General features: G+C 37.6%; 1 protein-coding gene across 1 annotated transcript in view; it reads right to left on the bottom strand.

Moving 5' to 3' along the window:
* Positions 1-22,093, bottom strand: part of LOC126007086 (lebercilin-like) — a 52,360-nt gene that overhangs the window by 9,375 nt on the left and 20,892 nt on the right. Inside the window, exons 5-6 of the mRNA XM_049772590.1 lie at positions 4,285-4,376; positions 1,359-1,446 (exon numbers count right to left, since the gene is read on the bottom strand). Of these exons, the coding sequence (XP_049628547.1) occupies positions 1,359-1,446; positions 4,285-4,376 (180 nt within the window). The remainder of the gene's footprint in view (positions 1-1,358; positions 1,447-4,284; positions 4,377-22,093) is intronic.

Here is a 22,093-nt window from a genome sequence, read left to right as displayed (position 1 = left end):
TTTTTGGTTTTTGGGCCACACCCGGCAGTGCTCAGGAGTTATTCCTGGCTGTCTGCTCAGAAACAGCTCCTTGCAGGCACGGGGGGACCATATGGGACACCAGGATTCGAACCAACCACCTTAGGTCCTGGATCGGCTGCTTGTGAGGCAAACGCCGCTGTGCTATCTCTCCGGGCCCTGTTTAGTTATTATTAAACCCCTTTTAATAATATCTATATGAGAAAATTAATACTATATATTGTTAAAATTCAAAAAAAGTAATAATAACAAGTCTAATAATTTCAGCAAATTGTACATATTCTCACTGATATCTTACCTATAATTTATATAAACTTCTATGTTCTCACAGACTTTAACAGGAAAAAAATATCCATCAAAAAGAATTAAATGAAATGACAATTTTCCATGAGTTTTTTGGTACCTAGGCACAACTAACTTGATTTTCTACTCTATAGTTTACATTGTGAAAACACCTATCTCTGAGCATTCACCAATGGTAATATGAATATATCTTCTATTCCAAATATTGTATTGTTTTTAAATACACACAGACACAAATACACAGACATTATTTAAATAATAGTGAGGTCATTGTTTTATGTTCCATTACCTTAAAAGGAAAATGATTTCCCTTTAGGTAGCTAACATATAACTAATAAAATGCCCTCAAAGGATCAGAGTCAGAGACACCTTTCTTTTACCAATATCTAGATGGAAATGAATTTATTCCTAAACTTCTAATCTTCAAAATGAATATAACTTATTATACATATTTATAATTCATTCATTCTACATGAGAAAAATATCCAAAATCCTCACAATTCCACTGGGTTTCTTTTAATGCTTGAGTTGGCTGAAAGACGAGTTTCAAAGTCAAGCCAGCAATGTTATTTTTTACTTATCTCTTCCTCACACTATAGAAGCATACATGTGGACCTTTTTATTTTACTTTATTTGAATTTTCTCTAACACTGAAAAGCAATTAATAATCTTCATTTTTTTCCTTTACTAACGTAATGCAAATATTTGGGACTCTTGAGATGTCATTATTACTAAACATAATCAAATTTTCTTTCTATTTTCTTTTCTTTTTGGTTTTGGGGCCACACCTGGTTGCATTCAGAAGATACTCCTGGCTCTGTGCTCAGAAATCACTCCGGATAGGCTCAGGGGAGCAAATGGGCTATGAGGGATTGAACCAGGGTCCGTCCTGGGTCATCTGCATGCAAGGCAATTCCCTACCAAGGTGTTATTGCTTCAGTCCCACAAATTTTCTTTTTCTGTATAATCAATTCATACTTCAGCTAGATGATATATGGAGTTACTAATTCATTATTTGTTTAAACAAACTTTCTTACCATCAAGAAGTCCAGGATCTTTAATGAAATGGTCTTTTCTCTCCATCACCGTACTTTTATCTTTGTCATTCTCTTGACATACACGATTCTTTATTTTTCATATGCAAGTTCACATGAAAAAAGGAGGGAAGTTGTTTATATATCACAAATATCTATCCCATTAGGCAAGACTAACACTTTTCAGTTAATAAAGTTATAAGTCACTATACTTCGAAAGATGCTTCAAAACATACAGAAATTTTCATGTTAAAGTTTGAAAGAATAAACAGAACATATCAATATAGATATAAAGCTAGTATTCCTTTTATTTATGATTCCTTAAAAATGCATAATTTTCTTACTAAAAGTCAAATACCTACTAATAGTAGACCAGTGGTATAGAGAACTGTTCACACTACTCTCAGTTATTTCCCTTTTCTTCCTTTATGCTATGGTATCCTGAGCTTTTACAGGACACAGAGCTGATCAACTATACACTACATTTACTAGTCTTAACTAGACCTGCTGGGATGAGTAGAAGTATTTGTACAATTTTTGATCAAAAACACTCTATCCATAGTCTTAAAGTGTGGAAATCCGTTCCAATAATATAGAGTATGGTATTTTCCTTTAAGAAAGATCATTTAAGCTAAGAGTACAACTTTCCAGGACTATCGAGTTTCTCTTTTCCTTGAAACCAGAGAGGTAGCAGGAATTAGAAGAGTTTTAAATGCACCTGACCCCAGTGAGATCTAGATCTTTCATAATGCCCATTCCTCCCTACCCTGAACTTCTGGAGGCCTTGGTCCTCCACCACTGCAGGGCTCAAGTAGCATGAGCCTTTGGGTCTTCACACTAAACTGTCCATCCTGTTAGACTGAGTACTGTCAGAAATAGACCTGAGGAACTCCTAGTGTGCTTCCTGGAAAACCACCATTCTAAAAACCAACCAACCAACCAACCAAACAAACAAAAACCCAACTTTTTAGTTAAGTAAAACTATGCCTATCCTGAAGTAAAATTGTGTCTCTTACTTAAGACACTGTTGTTTTACAAATTGGAGCTTTGCCTAAGGCCTTTGTCATTCCCAACTATAGGACGTTGCAGGATAATAACCCTTCATCCCTAATTTTATAGATTGCAACAGATTCCAAGAAGTCACATAATTAAAATGATAGACACTGTCACCATATAATTAAATACTAATGCTAACTTCAGTTAGCATTAATAGTCTTTTCACTGTTAGTTTGCTATTTCTCCCGCTTATGGCATAGCAAAGACCTTTTCTTTACTTTCTTAATGATACTGTTTTCTATTTTAGTATTTTTTTTCTTTTTTGGGCCACAGCTGGTGATGCTCAGGGGTACAGTCTCAATGACAGTAAAAATATACTGTCAGTATAAAATAGATACCACTTGTCTCAATGGGAAAAAAAAAACCAGACAGGAAACAAAGCAGTACGTTTTTTTGTCTTTTCTTTTTTATGGGGTGGGGGCACACCTGGTGGCACTCAGGGGTTACTCCTGGCTCTGTGCTCAGAAACTGCTCCAGGCAGGCTCAGGGGAACATATGAGATGATGCCAGGAAACGAACCTGGGTCTGTCCTAAGTTGGCTTCATGCCAGGTAAATGCCCTGTCATTGTGCTATCACTCTGCCCCCTTTTTTTCCCTTATATCACAGTCTCAGGGTTTCTTGGAAATTGAAAAGACATAAAGATTAGCATTATATTATATAGGCTTGGTCAATGGAATACTATGTGGGATATAATTTTTTGTCTCTTTGTTGCTGCATTGTTTTTTTTTTTACAGTTTAACTGTAAACACTAAAGATTTTACAGGTTAAGCTGCAAACTTCATAGAGAAAAGGTCTTCCAGTATTGGAAATTCGCTTAAAAACAAATTGATCACAAACATATCAGAATTATAATCTAAGTTGAATGCTATAAGCCAAACAGCATGATTTTGGTTGGGACTTATTTAGTTAAAGTATAGCATTCTCCCATATTTAAGATCTTAAAAGTTAGGCCTGGAGTGATAGCACAAAGGTAAGGCATTTGCCTTACATGCTGCCAGGCTCAGGTTTGTTCCCCAGCATCCCATATGGTCCCCTGAGCTTGCCATGATTAAGTTATGACTACAGAGCCAGGAGCACTGCCAGGTATGATCCAAAAGTAAATACTAAAAAAAATGTTAAATACAGTTCAATTCTAAAACTCAAATTGAAGTTACGTTAATTTGTTAGTAAACACAACAGCAAAAATTTTTTTCTTTTGGTTTTTGGGCCACACCCGGCGATGCTCAGGGGTTACTCCTGGCTGTCTGCTCGGAAATAGCTCCTGGCAGGCACGGGGGACCATATGGGACACAGGATTCGAACCAACAACATTAGGTCCTGGATCGGCTGCTTGCAAGGCAAACGCCGCTGTGCTATCTCTCCGGGCCCAACAGCAGAAAATTTTAAAACTACCAAGAAACATAAAAGATAATAATCGGGATCACTTTTTTTTCTGTTCTGCCTCATATTTATAGATATAACCAACCTCTTTGAAGCATCTGAAAGATGTCATGTGAACTTAAGAAGTTTATAAATAAAAAAAAAAGAAGTTTATAAATGTTATTTCCTCAATATCAAAGCTAGCTCTTTCTGAGACAAGATGGAGTACAAGTTTCATTACTGAACCTTAAAAATGTTTGATACCATGTTTTCAGAATAACGTCTCTGTTTGTTTGCTGTTGTTTTTGTTTTTGGGCCACATCCGGCGGTGTTCAGGGGTTATAGAAATAGCTCCTGGCAGGCACGGAGGACCATATGGAACGCCGGGAATTGAACCAATCACCTTAGGTCTGGGTCGGCTGCTTGCAAGGCAAACGCCACTGTGCTATCTCTCTGGCCCCCAGAATAACTTTTAACCTAGAGTTTTATATTCAATTATATTGCTAAACTCACCTGTTTAAGAGTCTGTGGTAGTTTTTCATCCATGAACTCTTCAGTTTGGATTTCTTTTGTATATACTTTCAGGTATTCAACTTGACATGCAGCTATCATGAAAATGATAAAAATTATTCTAATTATACTGACTGTTACCATTATATGGAATAAAATTAATAATACATTCAGTACCTAAATGATATGATAAAAGTTTTGTTCCTCTCCATATTTCTCACTATTTCTAGTTCTGACCTAGACTTTATAGTAAATTATATAACTTGAGGACAATATTGATGAGTAAATCCTTTTAGCTTTATTGATAGGAAGAGCAGTGAGGCCAAACTGAACAGGATTCACTTTTGGATCACTCCTGGAGGGGCTTAAGTGAACAAATAAGGTGCCAGGAATTGAACCCAGGTACTACCTGGTCACCTGCAAGGCAATCATCCTACACACAATAGTAAATTTCCAGCCCATATCCAAAAGAAATTGCTTTTTGGTTTTTGGGCCACACTCGGTGATACTCAGGGGCTACTCCTAGCTATGCGCTCAGAAAATCATTCTGGCTTGGGGGACTATGTGGGACACCAGGGATCGAACCGCAGTTAGCATGTGCAAGGCAGATTCCCTACTGCTTGCAGTACTGCTCCAGCGCCCCTATACCCAAAACTTTTATGTTTAAAATTTTTTAAATACAATATATAATAAAACTTGTAAGAAAAAAATTAAATTTTGTTAAATTATGATGTATAAAAATAGCAAAGTATTTATGAGTAAATAACATCTGGGATTTGCTAATAAACTTCAGAAAAAAAACAAAGAATTAAAAAAACATAGTAAAACATATGACTACTAAAATTAGGTGATGTATAAATAAAGTTACATTAAATTATTCTTTCTTATTTAGGGCATGTTGATATATTTTCATAAACATTAAAAATATACAGGAAGGATTGGGGTCAAGACAGCTGTAAAAGAACAGTTCTGTGAGAAAACCTATGGCATCAACACAAAGAATAAAATTTAGCAGAAGAAAACTCCTTTTGAGGGCTCTCACAAAGAAAATTCAATAAGGAGTCATTCTCTGAAGGAAACTCAACTCAACAGAAGGTAGAACCACAGATAATTCTCGAGCAAAGAAGTGCATGCCTTGTATTGGGGAGGGACAAGGAGAGATTGCAAAGAAGTACATGCCTTGTATCAGGGGAAGGGACAAGCAGAGATTGAAAGAAATATATTAACAGCAAGCCCCCAAAGCCAAAACAGGGCAGAAAATTCCATCCGCCATTGAAAAAGAGCTAAATACAAAGAACTCACAGAACACCAATTTAAATGTCAGTACTTGCTAAGCTGAAAACAGACTTGGGTCCTGGAAAGCACAGCACAGTGAACCTCCACCCCTGGTGAGTGGGGAGAACCGACCCTAAAAATCAATCACCAGCCATCCACCAGTTTCATGCTGAACATGTAACAGTTTGTCATTCCAAGAACTCATTTTATACTGAAATTTAAGAATCACAGCGTCTTGACACTTAGTAAACTCAACAAAGGGAGATGTGGCCACATCTGATCAGAACTAGGGCAGTCATTCTGGAGGTTAGGAAAGCCCAGCTATGTCCCAGCTAGTTAGTTTCTGACAGGTTCTCTGTTTTGCACCATCCAGTCAGATGCTAAGCTTATGTCTGACTGCTTCACAATAAATACAATGTTATAGCTTCAACAAGCTCATAACTAAAGAATGCAAATCCAGGGAGCCAGAGCAGTGGCGCAAATGGTAGGGCATCTGCTTGGCTCACACTAACCTAAGATGGATCATGGTTGGATTCTCCGACATTCCATATGGTCCCCCAAGCCAGGACCTATTTCTGAATGCATAGCCAAGAGTAACCCCTGAGTGTCACCGGGTGTGCCCCCCAAAAAAGAATGTAAGCCCATCTCCAACCTAAAGTGGAGTACACAAACTGTAAAGAATCTACAAAATTATTTTCAATACCTTGTCCATTTTTTGAAGAGGGTAGAAATATCTTAATTTTTTCTCCCAATTTTTGATGAGGTTAGATAAATTTTTCTTTTTCTTTTCTTTTTTTTTGGGGGGGGGGAAGGGGCACACCAGGAAGTGCTCAAGGGTTACTCCTGCCTCTGCACTCAGAATCAGGGAGGACCATATGGGATGCTGGGGATCGAACCCAGGTTGGACATGTGAAAGGCAAATAACTCATCCATTGGGTTATCACTCCAGCCTAGATGAATTTTTACTGTTGAGTTCTGTCAGTACCTTTATATCTTAGATATTAGCCTGTTATCTGATGAGCTATACTGTGTTTTATTTTTCTTAAATATATGGTGTTAAATATACTTTGTTTTATTTCCCATACTTTATTTTATTTTTCTTAAATACCACAGATGAATGAGACTATTCTGTGTCTCACTTTCCCTTTAACTCATTTCACTATCATGAGTTTCCATGTCCACCCATATATAGGCAACTTTTATTACTTCATTTTTCTTTTTTTTTAAAAAAAAGAAAATAAAACATTTTTAATAAAATAACTTTTCAATAATAACATATTTTAGCCTCAGTTTTGTGATGCATTTTTTTCAACTCCAGTTCTACTGATATGTATCCTTTTTATTTTTAAATGAAAATAGATTGCCAAATTGTTTTCTCATGTTAGGGTAAAAAAAATAAATTCTGTACATATAGATGAATGGATGTTTGGATGTAGAGTATTCTTGAGGAGATAAACAAAAAAGGAATGACAATATCTCTGGATGAGAAACTGTGAATTATATGACAGAATAGATTATTTTTACCACATTTCAATATGGTAAATTATATGGTATATAAATTATTTTATCATTATTTCTTAGTGCAAGTTTGTTATCTTTTTTTTTTTTACTCTTTTGTGTTTTTTTTTAGCATTTTCTGAGAGATTATAATAGCAAGTGCTTGAGTATTTATACTTCAAGACCTTGCTTTCATATTTATAACAAACAAACTATATATATATATACATTTTATATATAGATATACATATATATACATATAGTGAAAGTAGCCACTTTATTTATTTTTTTTAATATGATTTTTATTTTGATCATCGTGGCTTACATATTGTTGACAATATTATTTTAGGTACATATTTACATAAAAGCAAGGGGGATTCCCATCACCAGATTGTCTTTACCTATACCTCCATTTTTGTCCTCCCTCCCATTTCCTCTTCCCTCACCCTCAGGGCGGCTAGAATATGTGGTCCCCTCTGTATCTGACCCACTACCTAGTAGTCTTGCACCTGTTTGGTCTTGATGTCTTCCTTATTTCCCCCTCTAACTGGAGGTAGGACTAGTTAGTTCAAGATGGATGGTTTTGTTTGAAAAAGAGAAAAAAAATAAGCTGGGGTAAGAGACTAATATGCCGAAAATGTGCGGAATCCTTCTAGGGGCTCTCATCAACGCTTTGAGAGATCAAGGAGATAAAGAAGGTGAAACACTCCCCCCGTACCAAAAGCAGTGTCATATATCCAGTGAGGATTCCGGCTATATCGATTAGCACCACAAAAAACCAAGCAAACGAGAAAAAAAAAACAAACAAAGAAAAACAGACAAACAAAAACAAAAACAAAAAAGAAACAAACAAAAACAAATCAAAACGAAAACCGCTATGGTCTTGAAATAAGAAACATGGCATAGCACATAAAGAAAGGAAAGAAAAGAAGAGAAAAAAAAAAAAGTATAACTGGGGACAACAATTTCAATAATCACACCCAAACAGAGAAATCTACCAAAGATAGGTAGGTAAATAAAAATAATAATAATAAAAAATGAAGATAAAAAAAATAATATATATATAAAAAAATAACCGAGGTTTTGTACTTTTTTATTTTTGTTTTTTTCCCTCCTGCCCTGGCACAGTAAATATTGGGGTCACTCAAAGAGGAATTCACTTGGCCTAAGAAATATGGGGTTTCTCCGTCCTTGGAGTATATTGTCATGGGATCAACTATAGACTCTGCTCAGGCTCATTTATTTTCCCGGTGGTGCTTTTGTGGTGTGTGGAAGACTTCTGCCCTGTCCTGTGTGATACACTCAGACCTCTATGTCTAGAGGTCTCTGTATCTGCACGGATCCTGAGGCGGGACTTATGATGAAGTCAGACTTTGTGGTTCTTGAGGTTCCGTTCCTTCAGTGTCATTTTAATCCATCTTCTGTGGTTGGAGATCTTGGTCTTTGTGTTGAACCTGGGATGGCGCCTAGGATAGCATCTTTCTTTGTGCTTCCCGAAGCCCCATTCCGTTACAATTGTCTCTGCCAGACCTTTGGAACTGGGGATCATAAGTATTGTGCAGGTCATAGTTCAAACCCTGAACTAGGGCTTTTTTATTGGTCCCAAGATATATACAGTCTGGTCATGGTTCTAGCAGCCAGTCCTCTATAACTCGCGATCTTGGCTTTTGGACCTACCTAAGGGTGACAAGTCTTCTGGTTTTGTCTTGTCATTGGCTGGTAAGGTAGGCTAATCTGTTCTAAGGTCAGGTTGTTCACATTTTCCTCGTTGTCAGGATATCATGTTAGAGCTGGTCCTTGTTGGTGGCCCCACAGTATTAAGGCTGTCCCGGCTGGGATTTGTTTCTTGTAGCTGTTGTGAGGAACTGTGCCGTTTCTATGTCTGGGGTCCAGGGTTCAAGGCTGGATGAATGGTATCTAATCACCTGAAGTCTAAGTTGATTCTACATGACATATTTTCAGGGTAGGAGATATCCCTGTATTGTAAACAACTATGAGTTCTTATCTCTAGTAGACAAGAGCTCTTTTTTTATGTAAGATTTCCCCTTTATTTAGTGTGCCTTTGCAGGGAGAAACGGTGCTACCTTATATTGTCGGTGTATTTGGGGGTGGACAGAGGGGATAACAGAAACAGGTCACATACCCAAAAATGATTAAAAAAAAAAAAGGAATAAAAATGTATCAGCTCACAAATGTATATGTAGGACAGACATTTAAAAAAATAACTTAATTAATTTAAAAAAAAATAAAAAAAAAAGAAAAGAAAAGAAATAAAATGAGTTAGCGAAGTTTTTAAAGGACCAAAGTGGTGCAAAAGACTATCTTACATTTGGGGGAAAGCAGGTAAAGCGGTGCTATATTACAGGTCTTATGCCTATGTTGGAAGTACAGTTTTTCCCATTGTCTTTTGGGTTTTTCTTGTGGTGCATGGGTTCCCAGGGATCTTTATATCACACCCCTGACCTTCTTCAGATTGGTAAAAATTTGCGGCAGGGAGGTCTTGAAAGAGTTCTTGCTTTGGGGATACTTTTGGACCTAGGTCCAGTTTCAAAAAACAGTCCACATTAGGGGGAGTTGGTATGGAGGGCCTCGCATCATGAGTCCGCAGGGGAGTTGGCTGTCTTTTCTTGCAGGAGACGAGGTGTGGGTTTGACTGGGTGTCCCCTCGCCTGGGTGCTGGGTACTGGTTCGTTGGGTAGGAGGTCGATCTTGATGCCTAATAGATTAAGGACTGAGGGTGAAGAGTTTCAATATGGTGGGAGATCTGGATGGGATTGGGGGGTGAAGGGATAGTTGGATTTCTGGAGGGGAGAAAGGGGAAGGTATATGGGAGGGGTATGAAGGGAGAGAAAAGAGAAAATAGCTTAGAAAGAAAGGGAGAAGAGAAAGGGAAAAAAGCAAAGAGAAGAATAGAAAAGAGAAAAGTGAAAGGGGGAAAAGAGAAAAAAAAAAAAGTAGAGCCTGTAGTTTAAGTCTGCACTGCACGTCTCAGTTGCTGCTTCGGTGGTCTGACTGGTCACGTGCTTCAGTTCCTAAAAGAAGGTGTAACCTAGAGATAAAGTGTATGTCAAAGAGTTTTCTCGGGGCCATCTCGTATTGCAAGCAAGGTATGGTATCTCGCGTGGTATCCCGAGTTGCCGTCTTAGTTTGTCCGCCCTTTGTATCCAAGGGCGCCTGTGAACAGAAAAGCTGAGAGGTTATTTAAAATATAGTAAGATAAAGGCATTAAAACATAGTGTTATGGTATGTTTCCATTGCAGTCAGTGATTTCCCATGGTGTTCTATACTTCTGTTCCTGTCTACGATCTCTAAGGGATTATTGTGGGCCTTTGTTGTAGAAGTCTGATTACATACCTGTTCTCTCTATGTTGCTGTTTCTTTTGTTGTTGTTTTCTTTGTGGTATAATGTGTAGTTAAGAGTTCATGTTGTTCCTTTTTCATGTATTTTGGACACTGCTCCCAAGTATATGTTGACTATTACAGTGTTTGGAGATTCTACCCTGTTAAACCCTTTTATTTGGTTGTTAGGTATTAGTTGTGTATAAAATATATGTTCTAGGTGCTTCAGAATAGTGCTACCATTCTGTGTTTATCTTTTGTCTTCTGACTTACTTCATTTAACATAACATGATCTAGGTCCATCCACGTTGCTGCAAAGTCTGTGATTGTATCATTTCTGACTGCCATGTAGTATTCCATTGTGTATATGTACCACATCTTAATGATCCATTCATCTGTTGTTGGACATCGCGGTTGGTTCCAAGATTTGGCTATTATACTGAGTGCTGCGATAAATAGTGGGGTGCATACATATTTTGGAATGAATGTCCTTTCAACTTGGGGGTATATGCCTAGGAGCGCAATTGCTGGGTCAAATGGCAGCTCAATTCTGAGTTCTTTGAGCACTCTCCAGACTTTTCTCCATAGGTGTTGGACTAGGGGGCATTCCCACCAGCAGTGGATGAGAGTTCCTTTCATACCGCATCCCCGCCAACAAAGGTTGTTTCCATTATTTTTGATGTGAGCCATCCTCACTGGTGTAAGGTGGTATCTCATTGTTGTCTTGATTTGGATCTCCCTGATAATGAGTGAAGGTGAGCATGTTTTCATGTGTTTGTTGGCCATCCTTCTGTCTTCCTCAGAGAAGTGTCTATTCATTTCATCTCCCCATTTTTTTATGGCTTTATTTGGTTTGGGGGGGCTCAGTTTTCTGAGTGCTTTGTATGTTCTAGATATCAGCCCTTTATCTGATATATCGAGTGAAAAGATTTTTTCCCATTCTGTTAACTGTCTTTTTGCGTTAAGTAGGGTTTCTTTTGCCATGCAAAAGCTTTTTAGTTTGATATAGTCCCATTTGTTTATATTTGATGCTAACGTTATTGCCATTGGTGCTCCATTCTCAAAGACCTTTTTGATATATAGGTCTTCGAGTGTTCTGCCTATTTTATTCTCAATAAACTTTATAGATTCGGGTCTGATTTCAAGGTCTTTGATCCATTTTGAGTTAACTTTTGTATAAGGGGTGAGGTATGGGTCAATCTTCACTTTCGTACATGTGATTTTCCAGTTGTACCAACACCATTTGTTGAATAGACTTCCTTTGTTCCACTTCAGATCCTTGCCTCTTTTGTCAAATATTATTTGGCTGTATATTTTGGGGTTTATGTCTGGGAATTCTGTTCTGACCCACTGGTCTGAAGTCCTGTTTCTGTTCCAGTACCATGCTGTTTTAATTACTATAGCTTTATAGTATAGTTTCAAGTTAGGTAAGGAGATGCCTCCCAGCTTTTTGTTTTTCAGTATGTGTTTGGCTATCCTGGGTCTTTTGTGGTTCCAGATAAATTTTGTGACTGATTGTTCTATTTCTTTAAAGAATGGTGTCTGGATTTGGATAGGGATTGCATTAAATCTATATAGTAGTTTGGGTAGGATAGTCATTTTGATTATGTTAATTCTACCTATCCATGAGCATGGGATGTTCTTCCATTTCTTTAGATCGTCTTCAATTTCTTTCTGAAGCGTTTTGAAGTTTTCCTGGTATAGATCTTTCACTTCCCTTGTAAGGTTGATTCCTAGGTACCTGATATTTTTTGATACTATTTTAAATGGTATTGTATTTTTAATCTCTCTCTCCTCGACTTCGTTGTTTGTATATAGAAACACTACTGTCTTTTGTGTATTGACTTTGTATCCAGCCACTTTGCTGTATTGGTTAATTGTTTCTAGGAGTTTTACTGTGGACTCTTTGGGGTTTTCGATGTATATCATCATATCATCTGCAAATAGAGATAGTTTGTGTTCCTCTTTCCCAATTTGGATTCCTTTGATTCCCTTCTCTTGTCGAATTGCTATTGCTAGGACTTCTAAGGTTATATTGAATAAGAGTGGAGAGAGTGGACAGCCTTGCCTAGTTCCTGACCTTAGTGGGAATGCTTCTAGTTTCTCGCCATTAAGTATAATGTTGGCTGTAGGCTTTTCATAAATAGCTGTAACTATCTTGAGGAAGGTTCCTTCTAACCCTATTTTGCTGAGTGTCTTTAACATGAAAGGGTGTTGGATTTTGTCAAACGCCTTCTCTGCATCGATTGATATGATCATGTGGTTTTTGTTTTTCTTGTTGTTGATGTGATGTATAATGTTAATTGATTTGCGTATGTTGAACCAACCTTGCATTCCTGGTATGAATCCCACTTGGTCATGATGTATGATCTTTTTGATGAAGAGCTGGATTCGGTTTGCTAAGATTTTGTTGAGTATCTTTGCATCTATGTTCATTAGTGAGATTGGTCTGTAGTTTTCTTTCTTAGTGATGTCTTTGCCATCTTTGGGGATGAGTGTGATATTTGCCTCATAGAAGGAGTTAGGAAGGATTCCTGATTTTTCTATGGTTTGGACGAGCCTATGAAAAAGTGGTAGTAAATCTTCTCGGAATGTTTGGTAGAATTCACCTGTAAATCCGTCTGGGCCTGGGCTTTTGTTCTTAGGGAGTTTTTTAATTACATCTTCAATTTCCTCTGAGGTGATTGGTCTGTTTAGGCTTTCTAGTTCTTCTTTGTCCAGTCTTGGAAGAGGGTTTTTCTCCAGGAATCTGTCGATTTCTCCTGGGTTCTCTATCCTAGCTGAGTAGAGTTGCTCATAATATGATCTCATGATATGTTGTATTTCTTGGGGTTCTGTTGTAATCTCTCCCCTTTCATTTGTGATCCTACTGATTTGGGCGTTTTCCCTCTTTTTTTTTGGTGAGTTTTGCCAGTGGTTTGTCTATCTTGTTTATTTTTTCGAAAAACCAACTCCTGGTCTCATTGATTTTTTGTATTGTTTTCTTAGTTTCTATGCTGTTTATTTCTGCTCTGGTTTTTATTATTTCTTGCCTTCTGGTTGTGGTTGGGTTTCTCTGTTGCTGTTGTTCCAATTCTTTGAGATGATCTTTTAAACTGTTGGTTTTGTTATTTTCCTGTTTCTTGACATAGGCCTGTATTGCTATGAGTTTCCCCCTAATTACTGCTTTTGCTGTGTCCCACAAATTTTGACATGTTGTCTCTTCATTATCATTTGTCTCAAGGAATCTTTTTATTTCTTCCTTGAGTTGCTCTTTGATCCAGCTGTTGTTGAGCAGCATGTTGTTTAATCTCCAGGTATTAGTTTTTCTCCATTGCTTCTTCTTGACCCCAATTTTGAGCTCTGTTGCATAGTGATCTGAAAGGGTACTTCTAATGATCCTTACCTTCCTGGTCTTATATAGGTTGGCTTTGTTTCCTAAGACATGGTCTATTCTGGAGAAGGTTCCATGTGGACTTGAGAAGAATGTGTATTCTGTTTTCTGAGGGTGGAGGGCTCTATATAAGTCTATTAGTCCTAAATCTTCTAATTTTTCATTCAGAGCTCTTATTTCTTTGCTATTTTTCTGTTTGGTGGATCTGTCCAGTGGTGATAGTGGAGTATTGAGGTCCCCTACTATTATCACATTTCCCTTCATGTGTTTCTCCAGGTTTACGAGCAGTTGCCTCACATATTTTGCTGACTCTACATTAGGTGCATAGATATTGACCAGGGTTAGTGTTTCTTGATCTAGTGTTCCCCTGATCAGTAACCCTCTTTATCTCTGATCACTTTCTTGAGATTGAAAGTGATTTGGTCTGATATAAGAATGGCTGTCCCTGCTCTTTTTTGTTTTCCATTGGCTTGAATAATTACTTTCCATCCTTTTATTCTAAGCCTGTGCTTATCCTGCATCTGTAGATGTGTTTCTTGCAGACAGCAGAAGTCCGGTTTATTTTTCCTAATCCAGTTCTCTACTATGCGTCTTTTAATTGGGGAGTTTAGGCCATTAACATTTAGGGAGATTATTGAGAGAGAGGACTGTTGTGCAGTTGTGTTGTGTAGGGTGGTTTTTGTTACAATCGGGGGTTTGGATTGTGTAATTCATCTCTGAGTAGGTCGTTTAGGATCGGTTTTGTTTGCACAAATAGCTCTAGTTCGGTCTTGTTTGAGAATGTTTTTAGTCTGTCCTCCCATATGAATGATAGTTTTGCTGGGTATTGGACTCTAGGCTGGAAGTTTCTTTAATTCAGTCGTTTAAATATGTTATTCCACTGTCTTCTTGCTTGAATTATTTCGACTGGGAGATCTGGTTTGATTCTTATGTCCCTACCTTTGTATTTGAGGTTTTTTTTCTCTCTTATTGCTTTAAGACGTTCCTCTTTCTCTTTGTTTTTTGCCATTTGGATTACTATATGTCTTGGGTTGGTTTATTGGGGTCTATTTTATTAGGGACCCTCTTGATCTCCTGTATTTGCCCTGAAGTTTCATTCCAGAGGGTGGGGAAGTTCTCTGCTATTATCTCTCTGACTATTTGTTCTTCCCCTTTCCCTATTTCCTCCCCTTCTGGTATACCCACGATTCTTAGATTGTTTCTTTTGTCCTTGTTCATTAGGTACTGGACTTTTCCTTCCAGTGCTTTGCCTTTTATTTCTTTGTTGGTTTCTTGGTCATTTTTTGTTTGCAGTTTTCCTTCGAGTTCTTCAATGTGTTTCTCCAACTCTGTGTTTCTGCTAGTAAGGCTTGTTACTTTGTCTGTTAATTCCTTCACTTCTTTTTGTATGGTCTCTCTCATGCTCTTTAACATTTCTTCTTTAATTTGGCTTATTCGTTCATCCATAGCTATCTTATATTCTGTAGCTAAGGTTTCTCTCATTTCTTTTATTAATTCTTGCATTTCCTTCCTCATTGCTGCTTTTAGTTCGCCTTCCCAGGGATCTGTGCGTTTTGGCGGACTTGGAAACTTGTTAGGGTTTGTCTCCGTATCTTCAGAACTTAGGGTTCTCTTTGATTTACCCATATTTTTTTTGTATTTATTGGTGTGCTTTGGAGTGCTGTTCCTTCCGATTTCAGCCTGTTTTGATCCCCTGTTGTGTGGGAATGGGTCTCCTCCCTGAGGGTGGATCTAGAGGTACTGTTGGGAGAGCTTGCTGAGGTTTGGCTCCTCCTTGCTCTTTCTGTGGCCTGATTCCTTGCTTTGCCCTATTGTTGTCAGCTAGTGCTGAGAGGCAGCAAAAGCCCAGCGGGGGGCGGGGCGGAACCGGCGTGAGTGGGCGGGGCGCTGCAGGGGCGGGCCGCATGGGTGGGCGGAGCCTCCCTAGCCTCTGGAGGCCAGAGAAACGCTGTGGGGGCGGGGCGGACCGTTTGCGTGGCTGCATGGGTGGGCGGAGCCTCCCTACCTTTTGGAAGCCAGGGGAAACACTGCGGGGGTGGGGCGGACCGTTCTCGCGGGCCTACTTCATTTTTCTTAACAGCTGCATAAGTATGCCATTGTGCAATTGCACACTGTTTCTTTAGCCATTTATCTGTTTTCAGGCACCTGGTTTTTTTTCATATTTAGGCTACTGTAAATAGTGATACAATGAATATAAGAGGGAAGAGGGTATTAAAAATTATTTTGTTTTCCTATATCTTGAGGAGTGGTATTAGGAAATCATATGGGAGCTCAATTTCCAGTTTTCCGAGGAATATTCATATTGTTGTGTAGAAAGGCTGGACTAGATGGCATTCTAATCCGCAGACAATGAGAGTTCCTTTCAACTCACATCCACACCAGCACTGATTGTTTTGTTGTAATGTGTGTCAGTCTCTGTGATGTGAGACGATACATCATAGTTGTTTTAATTTGCATCTTTCAATGATTAATGATCTGTAGCTTTTGTATGTGCCTTTTATCCCTCTATATTTCTTCTTTTAGGAAATTCCTGTTCATTACTTCTCCCCATTTTGATGGGGTTAGATGTTTTGTTCTTATTCAGTTCTGTCAGTACCTTGTATATCATAGATACCAGCCACTTATCTGATGGGTATTGAGTGACTAGTTTCTCCCATTCTATGAGTGGCCTTTGTATCCTCATCACTATTTCCTATGAGGTACAGAAGCTTCTCAGCTTAATATAGTCCCATTTGTTTATCTCCACTTCTACTTGTTTGGGCAGTGCTGTTTCCTCCTAAAGTTGCCATTAGTCTCACTGTCATGGAGTGTTTTGCTTATGTTCAATATACTTTATAGTTTCAAGTCTAATATCAAGGTCTTTAATCCATTTTGATTTGATCTTTGTGCATGGGATTAAGATAGAGGTCTGGGGATGGAGAGATAGCATGGAGGCAAGGCATTTGCCTTGCATGCAGAAGGACGATGGTTTGAATCCTGACTTCCCATATGGTCCCCTGCGCCTGCCAGGAGTGATTGCTTAGCCTAGAGGTAGGAGTAACCCCTGAGCACTGCCATATGTGACCCAAGAAAAAGATAGAGGTGTGAGTTTGATATTTTTCATGTGACCGACCAGCTGTCCCAAAATCACTTGTTGAAGAGGCTTTCCTTGCCCCATTTTGCATTTCATGCCCCTTTATCAGATTAAATGTTTGTCTGTCCAGAGGTCATTCACTGAATACACAGTCTATTCTTTTATCTTGTCTTTATTTATAGAGGGCCTTTCTTAATCCAATTCCATGTTGATTTAATGACTATTGATTTGTAGCACAAGTTAAAGTTGGGGAAAGACATGTCTCCCATCTTCTTTTTTCTAAGCTACTTGTGGGAATTTATCCAAATGAATTTCAGGAGTGCTTGATTCATTTCTTTGAAGAATGCCATGGATATCCTTAGAGGTACTGCATTCAATCTGTACAATGCTTGGGGAGACTTGCTATTTTAGTGATGTTAATCCTCCCAATCCAAGAGCAGTGTACATGTTTCCATTTCCTTGTGTCCTTTTTCATTTCTTTGTATATAGACACTTCACATATTTAGTTATCTTTAGCTTTTAAACTTATTTCTTCTCTATCATTATTTGTATATAAGAAGGTCATTGAATTTTGTGTGTTAAATTTGTAGCTTGCAACTTTGCTATACTTTTTGTTAGAGTTTAAGGACTTTTAAAATATAGTATGTCATTTGCAAACAGTGAGAGCCTAACTTCTTCCTTTCCTATCTGGATGCCCTTGATATCTTTTACTTGCCTAATTGCTAAGGCCAGAATTTCAAGTACTAAGTTGAATACAAGTGGTAAAAGGGGGCAGCCATGACTTGTGCCAAATTTTAAAGGAATTGGTTTCAGTTTTACTACACTGTGTATAATATTTTCCATGGGTTTGAATTGGGTGAAATTGCCATTGCTATATTGAGGAAAGTTCCTTCTGTTCCCACCTTGTTGAGAATTTTTATCATTAGTGAATCCATGTGGGCCTGGACTTTTGTTTTGGGGAATACTTTTGATTAGCATTTTATTTTCTTCAACAGAAAGGGGTCTATTCAGATACACTAGATCGTCTTCTTTAACCTTGGGAGATTATAGGAAACCAAAAATTCTCCATTTCTTCCAGGTTCTCTTGTTTTGGGGTAGAGAGTTTCTCAAAGTAATCTTTGATTACCCTTTCAATTTCTAAAGTATCTATAGTAATCTTCCACTTTTCATTTCTAATTTGGTTTAATAAATTTCTCTCAATACCTTTATTTGTGAGTCTTGCTAGTGGTTTAACAATTTTTTTTTTCAGAGAACCAACTTTTGCTTTCATTGACCTTTTAGATTGTATTGTGGATTTCTAATTCAATAATTTCTGTTCTAAGCTTTATTATTTCTTTCCACCTACCTATTTTGTGGGGAGGGGTGTCACACCCAGCAGCGCTCAGGGGTTACTCCTGGCTCCAGGCTCAGAAATCATGGGACCATATGGGATACAGGGATTTGAACCAATGACCTTCTGCATGAAAGGCAAATGCCTTACCTCCATGCTATCTCTCCAAACCCGTATTTTTTTAGTTTATTTTGTTGATCACTTTTCAATTTTATGAGCTGTGCCATAAATTATTATATAGGACCCTTCTTTTTTCTACATAAGTACTTGCAAAGTTATACATTTTCCTTTCAGTAGCACTTTTGCTGTGCCCTACAAATTCTGATTATGTGTGACTTCATTCTCATTTGTTTCCAAGAATTTCTTAATTTCCTCTTTTATTTAGTCTCCAATACACTGGTTGTTCATTTGTGAGCTGTTTAATTTCCAAGTGGTATTTCCTCTGTGTCTGTTTGTAATTTGCTTCTAATTTCAGTGGATTATGATCTAAAAGGTAGTTTGTATAATTTCTAGCCTCTTTATTTCATAAAGATATGATTTATGCGCCAGCATGAGGTCTCTTTTGGAGAATGACCCATGTGCACTGGAGAAGTATGTACATCCAGCTTTCTGAGGATGGAGAGCCTGATGTGTGTGTATCAACAATTATTTGAAATATTTTGCTGGTCCCTCATTGGATGCATATATGTTTAGGATTGTGATTTCTTTCTGTTGTATATATCCCTTGATTATTAAGAAATGTCTTAATTTATTAATAATAAGTTAACAATAATATTATATTATATAATGTATGTTATTATCTATTACTTATTAAATAATAATAACTTATGTTTAAAGTCTGTGCATCTGATAGATATTAGCCTTTTTAAGTGAGTTGTTTGGTTGAATAAGTTGTCCTCCAACCAGTGACATTGTGTCTGTATTTGTTCTGATTGTTCAGATGTATTTCTTTAGGCAGAAAAATGTTTGATTCAGCTTTTAGATCCATTTAACAACTCTGTGTCTCTTAACTGGTGTATTTAGTTACTATATAATAATATACCTACACAGCAAATCAGCAGCCATAAAAGCAATATTCAAAAATCAGTTGCATTTCTATGTGCAAATAATATGTTAGCATATAGATTAATATATATTAATATAATAGCATATAGCATTAGCTATCCATACTATTAGACTAAGCTATTAGACCAATTATGTAGCATTAGTCATATATTAATTAACATGTAATTATTATATAATTATAAACCAACAACCTCATTTGAAACTATCCCAATGGAGCCAGTAATAAAGTGAATAAGGTGCCTGTCTTGCCTGAGGCACTCAATACAGTATTCTAAGACTGCCACAAGTGATCCCTGAGGATGCAGCCAATAGTAAGCCGTGAACACTACCAGGTAGAACCTCACTAAAAAGTTGTCTCTACTACATCAAATACCTAGGAAACAACGTAACAGGTTAGTGATACATAAAAATTTGTACAGAAGACTCAAAAGATTTGAAAACTACATGAAAACATATTGGAAGAATTAATATTGTCAAAAAGGACTAAACTACCAAAAGCATTATACGGATTCAGTGCAATCCTCTATCAAAACACTGATGATATTTTCAAGGGCTGAGAACTAGCTCTATTAAAATTGATATGAATCAAAAACTCCCCCAAATAGTCAAAGCAATTATGAGAAAGGAAAACGACGTTTGGAGCAGGGCTGGAGAGATGACACAAAAGTAAGGCATTTGCCTTTCATGTGGCCAGCCCAGGACAGAAATAGGTTCAAGTCTCGGCATCCCATATGGTCCCCCAAGTCTGCCAGGACTGATTTCTAAGTGCAGAGTTAGGAATATCCCTTTATATGGCTGGGTGTGGTCCCCCAAAAGACATCCAAAAATGTTTGGAACATTACAGTCCCTGTGTTTAAATTTAACTATAAAGCTATTATTTAGAAAATATCTATAATAATGCAGTCACTCAAGCCAATGGAATAGAACTGAGAGCCGCAAAATAATTTATCAGAGATATGGCAGTTATTTCATGATGAAGGAACTTTGACATGGAGTGGAGCAAGGAAGATCTAAAAGCAATATTAAAAAATCTGGACAGATGTTTGCAAAATTTAGAAACTGGATTTATATTCCATGCCATACAAAAGCATTATCTCAAAATGACTTAAGGACCTGGATATTAGAATCTATAGAATTGGATTTTAGGAAAAATAAAAGACATTTTTGCAACAATCCTCAGAGACAAAGACAGGGGTCTGGAACTTCCAGCTCACTTCTTGAAGCTCACTACAAAGAGTGGTGAGTGCAGTTAGAGAAATAACTACACTGAGAACTATCATAACCATGTGAATGAATGAGGGAACTGGAAAGCCTGTCTAGAGGACAGGTGGGGGTGGGGTGGGGTGGAGGAATATTTGGGACATTGGTGGTGGGAATATTGCACTGGTGAAGGGGGGTGTTCTCTACATGACTGAAACCCAATCACAATCATGTTTGTAATCAAGGTGTTTAAGTAAACATATTAGTAAAAATTAATAAATAAAAATAACTTAATATTAAGAAATTTTTATTGGTGGGTGTGTTTGGCAGGTAAATAGTGGGAATTGAAATCACTGGGTTATATGGAAGTCCCATTCTTATTTTTTATCAGAAATTCTCATACGGTTTTTAAAAGAGACTGAATCAGGGCCCGGAGAGATAGCACAGTGGCGTTTGCCTTGCAAGCAGGTGATCCAAGACCAAAGGTGGTTGGTTCGAATCCCGGTATCCCATATGGTCCCCCGAGCCTGCCAGGAGCTATTCCTGAGCAGGCAGCCAGGAGTAACCCCTGAGCATCACCGGGTGAGGCCCAAAAAGCAAAAAAAAAAAAAAAAAAGAGAGAGAGAGAGAGAGAGACTGAATCAGACAACATTCTTTTTTTTTTTTTTTTTTTTTTTTTTGGTTTTTGGGCCACACCCGTTTGACGCTCAGGGGTTACTCCTGGCTATGTGCTCAGAAATCGCCCCTGGCTTGGGTGGACCATATGGGACGCCGGGGGATCGAACCGAGGTCCTTCCTTGGCTAGCGCTTGCAAGGCAGACACCTTACCTCCAGCGCCACCTTGAATCAGACAACATTCTATTAACTATGACTGAGGTTTTGTTTTAAACATCCTCAGCAACACCAATATCCTGAGATTCTGAAAAATGATAAACTAGAAAATAACAATACCTTGGAAACTAGGAAAATGTTTTCCATTTTTGACTATCAAGGGATGTACTAATTTCATCATTTTAATAACAAATAAATAAGAAAAAAGAATCTATAGAGTCTTAACATCTATGGAATCTATATTTGATAGTGAATCTATCAGTAGATATAGGAAAAACACAGGCAGAATTATTCAGGATATGGACTTTCTTCATTGATATGATTACATTGGCAAAGGGGATGAAACTAAAATTAAAAAAATCTACATCAAACTCAAAAAATTTTACATGGTACAAGGAATTTATGCTAACATAAAAAGGTATCCTATTGAAAGAAAAAACTATTTGTACATTATACATCCAAAAGAGTTGGGGCTGGGTGATGGTACAGCAGGTAGGGGGTTTGCGTTGCATATAGCCCATCCAGGTCAATCTCCATATCCCATATTGATTTTCCTTCAAACCTGCCAGGAATGATCACTAAATGCAGAGCCAAGAGTAAACCTTGAGCTTCACTGTATGTGCTCCCTCACCAAAAAAATTTATTTATAACATAAAAACCACTAACCAATAAAAAAAATGGGAGATGAGATGAAGAGACAATATGAACAAGAATCCATGTCACTTATTAGTAGAGAAATGCAAACGAATTGATAGTGAGATATTTTCCCATACCAATGAAAATGTTATATTAAAAAAACGATTCATAACTTGTGTTGGTGAGGATGTTT

The sequence above is a fragment of the Suncus etruscus genome, chromosome 4, assembly GCF_024139225.1.
Source record: "Suncus etruscus isolate mSunEtr1 chromosome 4, mSunEtr1.pri.cur, whole genome shotgun sequence".
Classification (NCBI taxonomy): domain Eukaryota; kingdom Metazoa; phylum Chordata; class Mammalia; order Eulipotyphla; family Soricidae; genus Suncus; species Suncus etruscus.
The sequence above is the reverse complement of the archived record's forward strand: the minus strand, read 5'-3'. Positions and strand labels throughout refer to the sequence as shown.